The sequence below is a fragment of the Bombus impatiens genome, unplaced genomic scaffold, assembly GCF_000188095.3.
Source record: "Bombus impatiens unplaced genomic scaffold, BIMP_2.2 scf_0023, whole genome shotgun sequence".
Taxonomy (NCBI): Eukaryota; Metazoa; Arthropoda; class Insecta; order Hymenoptera; family Apidae; genus Bombus; species Bombus impatiens.
The window spans coordinates 474337-488144 of NT_176442.1; the positions used below are offsets into that span (position 1 = coordinate 474337).

Here is a 13808-nt window from a genome sequence, read left to right on the forward strand (position 1 = left end):
CACCGCCCCTCGCCCCCCCCCCCCCCCCGCCATTCCCTTCATACCCCTTTTCCACGCGAAGTGAAAGCACGCGCGCAATGTTGGCTGCCCTTTCGCAGAATTTTCATCCACGTGATGTTCGCGGAATGTCGACATTCTTTAAGATCCTTCCACCGTTTTTACCAGAGGAAGTAACTGTGTTCCGATCCTCGTTCTTCCACCAGATCTAAAAACGTCCTATCGTCATGACGTCTGCTAGTTTTGTGTCACGCTACTTATCGTAAGTTCTTGTTGGTATAGTAATAATAAACGCGTTTTAATCTATTATTTTACACGCGAAAAAGGAGCAAAGTGCATTTTAATAGATTCAGTACAAATTTGCCAGTGATTATGAAATTGGCCCGTCAATAATCAAATGATTGAACTTGAATTGAATTCCTTGTCATTTAATCTGAACAAACTAAATAAAGAAATTGTATTCCGAAATATTCCAGGTCTGCTTAATAATATTTTTTAATACTATTGATATATTTGCAGAAAGCTGTGCAGTATGTAATTTTGTATGATGCGTAATGTTGTATTACAATAATTCTAAAATGTAGATCGCTTGGAACAGAGCTGTATAGTTCTTCGTGACCCACTTACTCGAAAGCTTTGGTCTTGTACTATTTCTCTTACTCTTTTATGATACATAACCGACGTTTTCCTTTCCTTTTTTATTTATACAATTCGTTATGACTCGGTTTCTCCTCGTATTCGGGTTCTGCTATATTTTTAGCATATTTCTCATTATCAGTCTTTCCATAGTTGAAATTTAACCTCACTTTATTATCATGCGTAACGCATACCGAATGATGATTTGGAAGTAAGATTTCGAAATCTTTATAGTTTTTATATTATACACATAATGTAAAGAAGTAAATCCTACGTATTTATGTGATTTGATTATGTTTGAAACAATCTGAAACTAACACGTCATAAAAAGATAGCGGTGTATCACATCCTTTTCATTCAACATAAATACCATCTGTCAATATTAACAGATTCTTTTGGCTTCCATAATCGTCAACTAATTGTTGAGAATTAAAGTTCCTCATATCTGAACGAGTTATCTAAACTATAATGTTAAGAAGAACATTTCTATATGCTGTATGAGCCAACTTTTTAATTGTTTTATCGACTATGTCTATGAGACAACGTATACAATAGTTCACAAAAGTTCGTTCGCACATGGAGTGATTTGTTACGCTTGCGAGTGGTGACAGTGGAAATACTATGACAGTCATGGAGTGCTCGTGATTTACCTGCGGAGCAATCGAAAATTCGTGTTCCAGGGAGGAGCACGTGGGCGTAAACAAAAGTATGATTCTGCCTCGGGCACAGAATGTGCTGGACGCGGCGCTGGGTCCTGTACACCGGCTACGCCGTGCGGCATTGAGTGTATATGTATGTATGTATGTATATACGGCGTGGCATGGCGTACGGCCGTCCGCCCCGCGGCCACCGCATTCCAACGGCTGCCCAAACCAAAACCTATATCGTGTATACCCATCTCGCTCCTCTCTTCTCTTTTCACCCGTGTACTCGCTCTTTTTCCTTGCTGTCCTACTCTTTACCCACTCCACTCTGGTCACTCTGTCCACCCCCACCACCGTGCCTCTTATTCGAACCCTTACCGCGATCCTCTTCGCAGGAGAAACGCGGCTTTACATTGTCTCCCTCTCTGGCTCCCTCTCCCTTCCTTCCACCTCTCTCTATCTGTCTCCGTTCCTCCCTACAATATCACAACGACACTTGCCATGATCTCGCAACGAATTTCTCGATCAATTCGGTCCATCGTGTGCCGTCTAGCGATGGAGAAATATCGACTGTCATAAGTAGACTGTTCATGTTTAACCATTTATGAAAAATTTTGAAATAAAAACATCTTCAGTACTTTATTTTTTATTTAAAATAACAAAGAGATTTTAAGTGGGTAAAATTGATGTGACACCCTGTACATTAAAATATTCCCATATCAGGAAATTGAAGAAAAAAACACTTTTCGATGGCGAATTGATATATAGTTGTTTATGAAAGTATTCGAATGTTTACGAGTATTATTTATTACATACACACGTTTATGAATATTATGTATGTTGAATCATACCTGATAGCAGTTCTAACGAAATTTCAAAATGTTTTATGTAACACGTACAATATCTGTAAAAGGTTTCTATGGTGGGTATCCAAATACTTTCATGAACCTGTGTTATCTCTATCTGTAGCGTCATCCTTTTTATTGTATATTAGGAAATCGAATGAACCACAGTCGGAGGACATCACGAAATTTCCCACAAAACATCGTGAAACCCGAATAACCTTTCATAGAAACGAACCTTCTCCCCATTTGTCATTATTGCTTTATACCTTCCACGATTGGATTCACTGTCTTATCGATTCCGAGACAGAGACACACACCGCTCCCCAGCATGCATTCCTTCGTCGCGTATCATCGAGGACAGCGGCGTACATTACCGGCTGCTTGTAACAGTTCTTTTCGTCATTTCTTTCGCGATGTTACAGTAGGATGCACGTAAACGCCCTCCCCCCTGCGGGACCGTAGATCAACACGATTTATGAGATCGTTACGAGCTGGCGGATCCATGGATACGGCGCAGTGTAACGTAAACGATCGACGATTTAATAAGTCCTGGGTAAATGTATACCACGCAAACCAAACTTTATGATACCAAGCACTATGTTTACGATTCTCCGTGAAGTTTCAAACAAATAAGACTGGAAATTATGCGTAATATGTGGGCTTTGGTACATTAATTGTACTTGTCATATACGGTACGAGTTGTGTGAATTATATACCTTTATGGGCAAACATGTCATAAATGTATATATACAGTAATACTTTGTTTATTAACCAAGGATTAATCATATCGAAGAAGATTTATTTCTAGAAAATCTCTAGCATTTCTTTTCTATGTTAATTATGAGCATGATATCTCAGACACGAAGCAAAATCTTAACAGGTTAAAGCTGTGGTTACAGAGGATGCGATTTTTTATGAATACATCAAATCAATCAAATATATAGATTGTTATGAGTACAGTGGCTACAAAGTGTATTTCCACATACATAGTAATTAATTAGGTTCGAATATATTAAATTTAAATTACATCACTCAATAGTACAACTTACAAAAATTGATACTGCGAAAATGAAATATACAACTTAATAAAGAATCGGAAAATGAAAAATAAAAATGAAAATATATGTATATTTCAATCTTCAAATGTTTCATTCGTCAGAATAAAAGTTCGTCAGAACACCGTAACCAAAGCCTTCAACACGACACGTAACGACGTAACGATATATGATTTTGACAGGACGATCGGTCTTCGACTATGCATTAGGTATTAGATAGGAAAGTTCGATGCTGAACTTGTATGAGCGTCTCCGTGTATACATATGTATATATAAGCACGTCATTGAACAGGCGAAAGTCTGAGGAGGATCATGACGATCTATCAGAAGGTTCTCGCGAGTGTGCAACCTACGTGACAACCGGTTAGCTGTAAATCCTTTCAGAGGTCCAAATTGTTCTTTCACGAGGATTTATGTGATATATACCTTACGATTCACAAAGAAATCGGAGCTGGTGGGTGCTTGAGTTTTGGGATAGAACCGAATCAGAGGACGACTCCCATAGGAACATCGCGTGCACTTGAGAAAAATTTCATTTTCGGGAAAACCGGTTTCCAGCGGCTATTAGACGTTAGAGTGCGCGAACTTTCTGAACTGACTCATTTACGAGATTTTTTCACCATCAAATAATATTTTATGATGATTGTTAAATATTTTTAATACTCAATTTAATTATGGAAATATAAAAATTGATAAAAGATTATATCGTTTTGTCATGATATCATATAGTTTATGTTACCGAATAAATCTTGCACTGAGATATAATTTATAAAATTTTGTTTTAAATAGTACATTTAAAGAATTTTTACTATTATCGTTTGATAGTAGTAATGTCTAAAGATATGTATTGTAATAGGAAATGTTTTAAAAAGCTTACCAAACTTTTCTCAACGTATTGGTAGGGATGAACATATGTACGTATTCGACATGACGGACACTCGAGAAACACTCGATAAAATTATCAACAAAAAACTTCACTTTCGTTCAATGTTCACGTTGCGTGAGCATTTTTTCTTTTCACTATTCTATCAAGGATATGATACATGTATATATCCTGAACACGTCGCGAGGGTGTACATAACGTTTTTCACGGTTTTCGCGAAACTGTAAACACATACGAACTTTTTAAATTGTAGCACGCAGACGATAATGTTGGTATAAATGCATAATGTGTCGAAACGAATCCGGGGGCCACGGAGATGAGACAGATTCACCTTGTTTCCTTCAAATCTTCGCGAGTAATATTTTCCATCTCATTAACGAGACAACATATCTGCACACGCATCCGACCAAGTCGCCGCTTTTCGGCAGCTGTCAATTACTAGCAACACAGGCGCCGCGTTTGTGCAGCATCCCAGCAGAACCACTTTCGGTCCAGGCTATGAACAAAAAAATCTCTCGTACTCTCATGCAAGAAACCAACGTAGAAGACGATATCTCTGCCATCTATCAATCGTTGTGAGAACTAGCGTCGCAACTCCCGTTATTAACAGAGCCAAAACGATGTTCTAAGAAACGTATATTTTAAATTTTGTATACATTTATGATTGTTTCAAGATTGAATTGAATATTGAATAAAAGTATTCATATGAAATATGGAGAAACTTAAAATTTAATCAATTGCTTCTCTAACATACTTTTTAATCTTGTTCTTATCTGTTAAAATATATTATTTAAATAAAAAAAAGTAATTTATTTATAATTGCTCTTGTAAAGAAATTAGGTTTAATATCAATTTAGAATGAGTTATGTCATAACTAACATTTAAGGACTGCTGATTACTTTACTCCAACGTTTGTTCTAAGTGAGCATATATCACAACTATTTATATGTTAGATGTAACTAAGGAATCAAATATAACACATATACGTATGTCATTCTTTCAAAGGAAGGATTATGACAATATACGTTATCAGTTTATTGAAACAAGTTTTTAATCACGAGAAGTTAACAGAAAACAATATTTCTAGATAACGTAAAGCACGAGGAATGTTCATTGTAAATATCGACAAACACGAGACCGTTTGTATTGGGATCTAATATTTTCAACAACAAAAGATGTGTAAAAATATTGTTAAAAATATATCAGAAAATTTAATTGTAAACTTGAAGATTTTGAAAAAAAAATTTCAGTTTTCGAAAAGGTTTATTTCACAAATTCTATATGTTAATTTACTTAACAAAAAAACAAAGTATATATTATTTAATAATCAAGTCATATAAAAATATAGTATGTCTTATGAATTGACCATGAGTCAGGACCAAATTTGGCCAGTTAACAAGGGACAGTATTTCAGGGCTTTCTTACACAATATACACTAATTAATAATATTAGTGAATTAACAAGTATAATTTATAGATTTCTATCATACAGATATTTCTATAAACAGATTTCTATAATTTTAGAATTTTATGTTAAACAGGATTGATTTCAGTTTATAAAAGAGATCAGAGTTTATAAAATTCATTTATAAATCTTTATTTAATTATCAAACTTGTTACTATTAAGGAGAGAATTTATTAACGCCGGTAACTTATAATTTGTAACTTGCAAAATTTCGTTAATAATATTAATTCAATCATATGTGTGCAAAAGAACCCAGAGAACATAGTGAAATAAAAGAAATGGCGGGGACAGCGATGGTCAATTGGTGAAGCATGGTCAGTTCACAAAGCAGTACTGTACGCTGAATATAGCAATTTATGCATTATTTGATCTATCGAAGATACACAGAGAACAGAAACAACTTCAAGCAAGTTCGGTAACGACACAAGTCAGCAAGTGATCTGAAGCGGACTGCATCCGTGGACAGTCAAAGGGGTGTGCGCCCCGGTTACTTGGATACAATTGTGATTATTATATTTGACAATAAATCTTAATTTATACTATATGAATTGGAAATAATACGTAATCGAGATATGGGTGAGTTGTGTGATAATTCATGAAGGTACATGTTTCTGAAATCGGGACCGAATCTTATCGTGTGAATACAAATTTGGTCGGTGTATAATTCGTTAAGATTTTCTCCATTAATATTTCGATGTAATTTTGGCACTTTTGTCTTTCCAGGTGGATTACTCAGTTATTTTCGTAATTTACTCGGCAGCCGGGAGATGCGGATTTTAATTCTAGGCTTAGATGGAGCCGGAAAAACTACGATCTTGTACAGGTGTGCTTCACATTGACAAGCTCTGCTGTGTTTTACTTGACAGTTTATGTTTTAATATATATACATTCTCTATGTGCTATCACGTTGCAATTATTTCTTCATACACTACTTATTTCTACATACGAATAGTTTATCTATTTTGTGTTTCAACATTTGTATCCAATAATGTTTATAATCAAACATTAAGTGTATGTTTATGTGACATAAATTTAAAACTTGCATGTGATACACTATGTATGTAATATTTTGTTTTCAATCTTATATCTATCAGATTGCAGGTTGGTGAAGTGGTTACAACAATACCTACTATAGGATTTAACGTAGAACAGGTTACATATAAAAATTTAAAATTTCAAGTATGGGATCTGGGAGGTCAAACTAGTATACGGTATGTTATATAATACATGTGAATTCAAATATAGTTTTAGTTTCACTTGGTTTAATATTTTGAAATGATGTAATATTTATGAGAACTACATGACATTGATTAATGAGAATTACATTACACATTACATTTATTAAATGTAATTATATTTCAAATTTACAGACCATATTGGAGGTGTTATTACTCAAACACGGATGCAATAATTTATGTTGTGGATTCTGCAGACAAGGATAGGATAGGCATATCAAAAGATGAATTAATTTATATGTTGAGGGTAACTATTTTTTTTGTATTAGAAACATAGAAAATCAATTCATCATCATTCGTTCAATATAAAATACATCATACAATAAACTGATTTAATATGGTGTTCCTAACATACAGAATAATAATATAATACCATGTTAAAACCATGAAAAACATAAATATATATATTTCTGTGTATGTTTAGGAAGAAGAATTGCAAAGTGCTATTTTAGTGGTCCTGGCAAATAAACAAGATATGGCAGGATGTTTAAGTGTTGCAGAGGTGCATCAAGCACTTGGTTTAGATGCTCTTAAAAACAGAACATTCCAAATCTTTAAAACGTCTGCAACAAAAGGTGAAGGACTTGATCAAGCAATGGACTGGTTGTCAAATGCACTGCAAAGTAGAAAATGATTAATATTATTAAAAAATTTTTCTACCCAAGCCTTATTAAGGAGACTAGTCATATGACTGTCAAATTAAACGACCCATGCAAAGATGGGCACTTCATTCTGTCTATTTATTAAAACTATATTTTAAATAGCCTTCTATCGCAAGGCGATTCTATAATTTGTCACAATTTTCGTAATGTGAAGCAAGGAATAAAAGTACCAAAAATTTTATCTTTCTACACAACTTGAAATAAAGTAAACATAGAGATTTGTTCAATCTAAATATTTTTTTCCGCACCATTGTCGGATGATTTTATCATTGCTATACTACGCAGCTTTTATTACCTAATGATATCATAACATTCTTTGGATAAATAATTTTTGTTACTATACAAGGCAATACAAAGTTTATCGGCATTTAATAAACAATTTGCAAAATTATAAATTTATTATTATATTGGCAATGGTATGTGTAATGTATATTGATATAGATAAATATATCTATTACTTATATTAGCCAAAAAGATCATTTATAAATATTACAGTAAAATTGGTAATTGTTTGAAATGTCAACATTCTGACATACTGTGTGAATAGTTATGTAAATATGTGTAACTGATTTAATTTCATTCATATACCGTTAAGATACATATGTAAAACGTTCTCTTTTATAAAAAACACAATACAAAAAATTATATGAAGATTTGGCGTAAATTAAAGCACAATAATGTTTATAAATTTAATACAGAGGATTTGAACAATATAATACTACCGTAAAAGAACAAGATTAGTTAGTAAAAAACAAGACATTTGAAATTAATATTTGAGAAAAATAAAATACATTTTGTTAGTTTTTATTTAATAGTGCATTATTTAATTTTATTGCCAAATAATATTAAATAATTAAGTACATTATTCAAATAAACTACTTGAGCAGTGTACTAAAATTTGATAATTAATTTATGTATTTAAAAATCTTTATAAATACCATTTCATAATAAATATTCCATAAATATTAACTGCATTTATATTTTATAAAATATAATTTTTTAAGTGTAAGTAAAATGTGTTTTATATATATATATACAGAAAAAAATTTTTCGATTTACATATATATATATATACAATTATAGCGAATAATATCGCTATATTAATTATTATACAAATTTATAAATTTTTGATACATTTGTACAAAAACTTGCAAAAAGGATTAAATATTTTATGTTAATTATATAATATTTGTGAATAACTATATCTTAATTTTGCATTGAAATTATGAAATAGCGATTTTTTTTGCATGTGCAAGAAACAATTATAAACATACCTGTCACGTTTTTTAATCTATCTAACTTTACCATGTTGGAATTCCAAACCTTTCAATTCGTATCATTTGTGTATCTAATTCCATTTGAACTTTCTTTCTCATATAAAATATTGGACAATCACGGCTAAAAGAATATAATATTAGATTTACTATCACACATACACAATAGAAATGTACACTAGTTGATTACAGAACGAACCTTGTGCATAGCACTTCCTGATGAAGACTTCCCTGACATCTTTGACATTCCGTCCATAATCTACAGAATTTTTCTTCTAATTTTCTACCAAGATATAATTCGGTTTGATATAATTCTGCTTCTTTTGGTTCACAATATTTACACAATGCCATCTTTTCTCTTTCCGGTGTTAAAACTGCTTTGCAACCCAAGCATATTTCTTTTTTACGCGTAAATGCAGATAGAGCACCGACTTTCGACGTAACAACGGATTTTGTGCGCGTATGATCTCCTTTCAACAAAAGTGATTCAGCCTTTTCGCCCAGAATTGGTTCAAAAATACGTACTAATGGTTTGGCTAATTGATTTTCCAAGTAATAATTTGTATCTATAGGAACATTATTTTCTAAGACATAGATGGGATCTTCAGCCTTTTGATAAGCCGGTGTACCTTTAGCTGCTCGTATAAAAACATATGGAACTCTGTCACCAAGCTTTGGCGCATTTCCGGCATCTCGTTTTTTCATTTTGGCTGCTAATTCAACATGCGCTTGCTTAGCCGCGTAATCAGTCTTAGTTAATTCTTTTGTAACTACTAATTGAGAGATATCTATACGATTACATAAAAGATCGCTTATAATCTGTTTTGCATAATTTAGCGCATCATTGGGATTTCTATAAAAAAGGAACAAAAATAGAAAATTAGATTAGTTTTAATTGTAATAATTTAAATATAATATTTAATTACCTATCAATCAGTAGTTTTTGTAAACAGGTATTCATCATGTTTGCTACTAATGGACAATTATCTCTTCGTACAGTTTCTAAACCTTTACAATCCATTTTATCGTATTTGTCTGGACGGGTAAAATATAGACCAGCGTATCGTTTCTTGTTAATTAACAGGTATGGAAAGTATACTTTTTCAAATTCCAGTTTTATCGGTTTTAAAAACTTTGAGGACACATATTCCGCTGCTTCACGGCCGAGTTCCATTGCCTCTTCGACTGTTTTCACACCAAACTTTATCATAACAGAGTCAGTATCTCCGTATACGACTACTGCGTCATTTTTATATCCTTTGGAAACGCAATATTGTTCTTCTACTTCTTGCTTTGTTCGTTCTATCATAGTACGTCCATATGCGGTAACACTCTGAAAATTAACCATTTTCCTATGAAAGTAAGTAAAACGCAGATTACTAAGAAGTCGAAATATTAAAATCTTACAGCAGAAATGTCTAAACAGGGTAATTTCCCCATTTGCGCACCAGTGAAACCATACACAGAATTAGCAGATACTTTCAAAGCATATTGTCTACCATCCAAAACCTTTTGTTTCAATGGATCGGTTTCTTTCTTCAGTTCAGCTTTAGCTGCTTTTCTAGCCGACAAAAGACTTTCTAGGATTTCTGGAAGAATTCCTTTTCTAAGAGTAGCTTTAACAAATTTTGAGTCACTTGGAGTTACAGTAATGTCATCTGAATCAATTTTAAGTTTAATTTCCGTATCGCGTTTTAACAATGTAGTGTAACATAGATTGTGAGCCATGATAATACTGGGATACAGAGAACTGAAATCTAAAGTTGCAATAGGATCGCTATAATATCCTCGTTTTGGTTCTATAACTGTTGCGCCCTCGAACTGTTCGTCGCTAGCTTGACCCCGATGGACTGGGATTAAGTAGTCTTTTTCTCGAGTCTGAAATTACATATTTGTGGCATAACTTTCTAAAGAGATAAAAAAGAAGAATTACCTTTCGTAATAATTGCGATACAACTTTTATTTGTTGCCCCCGAGTTAGTAAACTACATATGGAAACTCCAGTGACTCTTGCCATTTCCATGTAGATGAAAATACACATTAATTTATCCAACAATCTAAGTGGTAAATATGCATCTTTCAAACAGTAAACAGCAAGTCTTCGACGTGTTTGCGCATTACCATTTTGCAAATCCGTGATAATACTATGATGGACATCTTCCTTTTGCTCTTGTAGAAAATGATATGAAACGGCATTTAGAGTATAAGATCTTAATTTATAATCTCTAACCAATACCTAGACGTGAATGTAAACTTAATGTACAGTTAAATGTAGTAATTTATAATAATTTTTAGTATAATTAGTTTTACCAGTAATAGATCAAATGGAACTCTCCCTTCAAAATTAATGGATTTATTTTCACGTCGACCCATCTGTTTGCTTTGAAGTACTTGAGTTTTAATTACTGACTTTATATTTTTTATTCGACCAAGAAAGTAAAAGTCTCTCACGTTGAGATGTTTTGCACGATTAATCAGATAAGGAAAGTCAAAATTATTTATGTTATATCCTGTAAAAATATCGGGATCTAACTGTCTCACGAAATCCGCCCATTTCTATGAAAAATAAAATGTCACCGACTGAAAATATACTATTTTATTTTTACTAATTGTTTTACGATCTAAATTCAAAAATTAAATTTTGGATATATTCATACCTCTAACATTTTTTGTTCTTTCTCAAAACTTAAAACTTGGCAACCAACAATCGGTGCACATGTGTCGAGGGTAAAAATATTTCGTAGAAAAGGTTCTGCTTCTCCTTGTCTTATCACCATATTTGCAATTTGTATAACGGGATCATGATTTGGCTCAGGAAAAATACCTATACATAAAAATAATAAAATAGCTGTACATATAAAAGAATATTCAATCAAGAGCTAAATTTTACCTTTGCGACCTGCGCATTCAATATCAAAACTAAGAATTCTAAATGGTGCAATTTTCGACCATTCTCCTTGAGGAGCATGAGCAATGAAAGCATCCCATGCAATATCTACTTCCAACTGGCACCTTGAAGTAAAGGGTAAATTATGTCCATTATGCTGTCGAAGTTTCCAAGTTTTTGGTGGTAATTCAATCCATGAACATCCAACTACTGATGTGTCAACCATAAATCTTAAATAAATAATTATCTAGTTAGACAGGAATGAGAAACAGATATTTAAAAAATAGAAAATATGATGCAATTATACACCTAATATCAAAATCAATGTTACTTTCGAAAGCCCTATAGCAATGATTAAATTCGGATAAAATGGTCTCTTCTTCTACCACTTTCTTACAACGTGCTACTAGTCTTGGAAGTGCCACTGTAATTTTTAAAAACAACGATTTTTCGTTTCCTGTGTAGCCATACATATTTTGTTTATACAATCGCTCAACAGCTAATACAGCCTCTTGAATATTCTCTGGATTTGACCTCATATCTTTTAACATAGCCTTGTTTAGAGCTTCCTAAATAATATATTGAGATCATACTACGAATTGTGACTACTACTTTAAAAAATCTTTTTAATTACTACTACTAATTTCTAGAATTATATACCTTAAATAATCTACAATGATGTTCATTAAAATTTTGTGGTGCTGTGACATATAAATAAGGATTAAATCCATGTACATGACAACAAACTGAGTTTCCTAATTCTGTAACACCAAACATCCTCATTATTGGTACAGGAGGTATGTTACTGCCAGGCATTCCAGGCAATGGTATACCTTAAAAAAAATACAATTTAACTAATTTGGAGTAGTTGGATAGAATTTGTTTATTTGTTGTATTAATTACCGTTATAATGGTCTATTTCTATTTGCTGAAAGATTAATGCATCTTTTTGTGGATTTAACTCTGGAGGTGGAGGTCTACTCCATTTCGAATATGTATTTTCTTGTGCAGGACCCTAATAAGAATACAAATTCATTAAACAATGAATTTATGCTATATAATAAGTTTACATAACAAAATATGTAATACATAAAAATAATCAAATACATGTACAAGGAAAAGCAAATGCTTGCTAAATAGCAAGCACAAATTAAAATAAGCCTGCAACTAAAACACAACTTTTCTAGCATTGAGTGAATTATAATAAATCAAATTTAATATTATTTATGAACATAATATAAATTAAATGGTGGTAATAATTGAAAAAATGTGTTATTATATGAATGAAAAGACACATATCATAACAAAATTAGCAAATAACATAGTTTATAGCATTTCAACAGTTTGATGCAAATGTATGCAAAACAGTATGCTTAGCAAATACGTCTTTTATACGAATTAACTCACTCCTTTTTCTGCTTTACTTAGTTGTATCTCAGGTGGCTAGGATAATAGAAATATTACTTAATGATATATCGAAATTACTCTTAATATAATACTATATAATGCTATTCTTAATACATATGCAATACTGTAGTAATCAATGTTGATGAAATATCATTTTGCAAAAATTTCATATTATAGTGTATTAGCAGTACAAAGAGGTAGTATATTATTTAATCCTTATATACCTCTTCCATAACCTGAGATATATCTCCAAATTCATCTTCCATTTCATCCATAGTAGCCAGTTCGGCTTCAAATGAACCAGGATAATCATCTTCATCATCGTCTCTATTAGTGAATATGAAAATTAATAAAATATGGAAAAGAAATATGGTAATAAAATAATAATGATTAAAAGATATAAAACAATGAAGACACAATAAAAAATTTATTTATATCACGTTTTTATTTTATTCATGGAATAGGTAACAGTAAATTAATTAAACAATATTTAGACCAAATTTGTTCTAATACAGTCTGTTCTTGTTATTCAAGAGAAACAATGAGAGATTTGGGCAAAGTAAGAATAACGTTACTATGAATTTGTGAGGTTAAAATAAATATTACGAGTATTTACCGATATTTTGCTCTTTTTACAGCAGAAGGTGCCGGAAATTGCTTTTTATTCATTTTATTTTGTTATATTTTAACCAAATGACGCATACATTAAACACAAAAATGTTTCAAATGTAACTTTTATTGGCAACTGTTTGTATAAAACTGGCGCGAGAAAGTTTCAATATCTAGTTACTTCAATGACGTTACATTATGTGCAATATT

The 13808-nt window shown here is 32.1% G+C and overlaps 3 protein-coding genes across 5 annotated transcripts in view; 1 reads left to right on the forward strand and 2 right to left on the reverse strand.

The window, feature by feature from the left end:
- Positions 1-4524, reverse strand: part of LOC100743725 (ankyrin repeat and BTB/POZ domain-containing protein BTBD11) — a 33521-nt gene extending 28997 nt beyond the window's left edge. The window contains exon 1 of one of the 2 annotated variants that reach the window (XM_024367408.2): positions 4392-4524. The gene's annotated coding sequence lies outside the window, so the exon portion shown is untranslated. Of the gene's footprint in view, positions 1-4054 lie in introns of both variants that reach the window. The other variant, XM_012385790.3, reaches the window with a different exon arrangement.
- A 1375-nt stretch (positions 4525-5899) lies between these two features.
- LOC100744159 (ADP-ribosylation factor-like protein 1) lies at positions 5900-8034 on the forward strand. Its single transcript, XM_003484871.4, has 5 exons — positions 5900-6100; positions 6248-6347; positions 6619-6735; positions 6895-7006; positions 7184-8034. The coding sequence occupies exons 1-5, from the start codon at positions 6097-6099 to the stop codon at positions 7391-7393; spliced, it is 543 nt and encodes a 180-aa protein (XP_003484919.1). The 5' UTR covers positions 5900-6096; the 3' UTR covers positions 7394-8034.
- Positions 7014-13788, reverse strand: LOC100743961 (DNA polymerase delta catalytic subunit). Of its 2 annotated transcripts, XM_012385595.3 has the most exons (15): positions 13606-13788; positions 13214-13316; positions 12990-13025; positions 12486-12597; positions 12243-12415; positions 11892-12151; positions 11586-11812; positions 11353-11519; positions 11006-11251; positions 10629-10931; positions 10103-10573; positions 9622-10028; positions 8895-9548; positions 8696-8819; positions 7014-7375 (listed from the first exon to the last, which is right to left on the reverse strand). In XM_012385595.3, exons 1-14 carry the CDS (start codon positions 13656-13658, stop codon positions 8723-8725), a joined length of 3309 nt encoding a protein of 1102 aa, XP_012241018.1. In that variant the 5' UTR covers positions 13659-13788; the 3' UTR covers positions 7014-7375; positions 8696-8722. The 2 variants fall into 2 exon arrangements, with proteins under 2 accessions (XP_012241018.1, XP_003484917.1); XM_003484869.4 differs by lacking the exon at positions 12990-13025.
- Between the last annotated feature and the right edge of the window lie 20 nt (positions 13789-13808).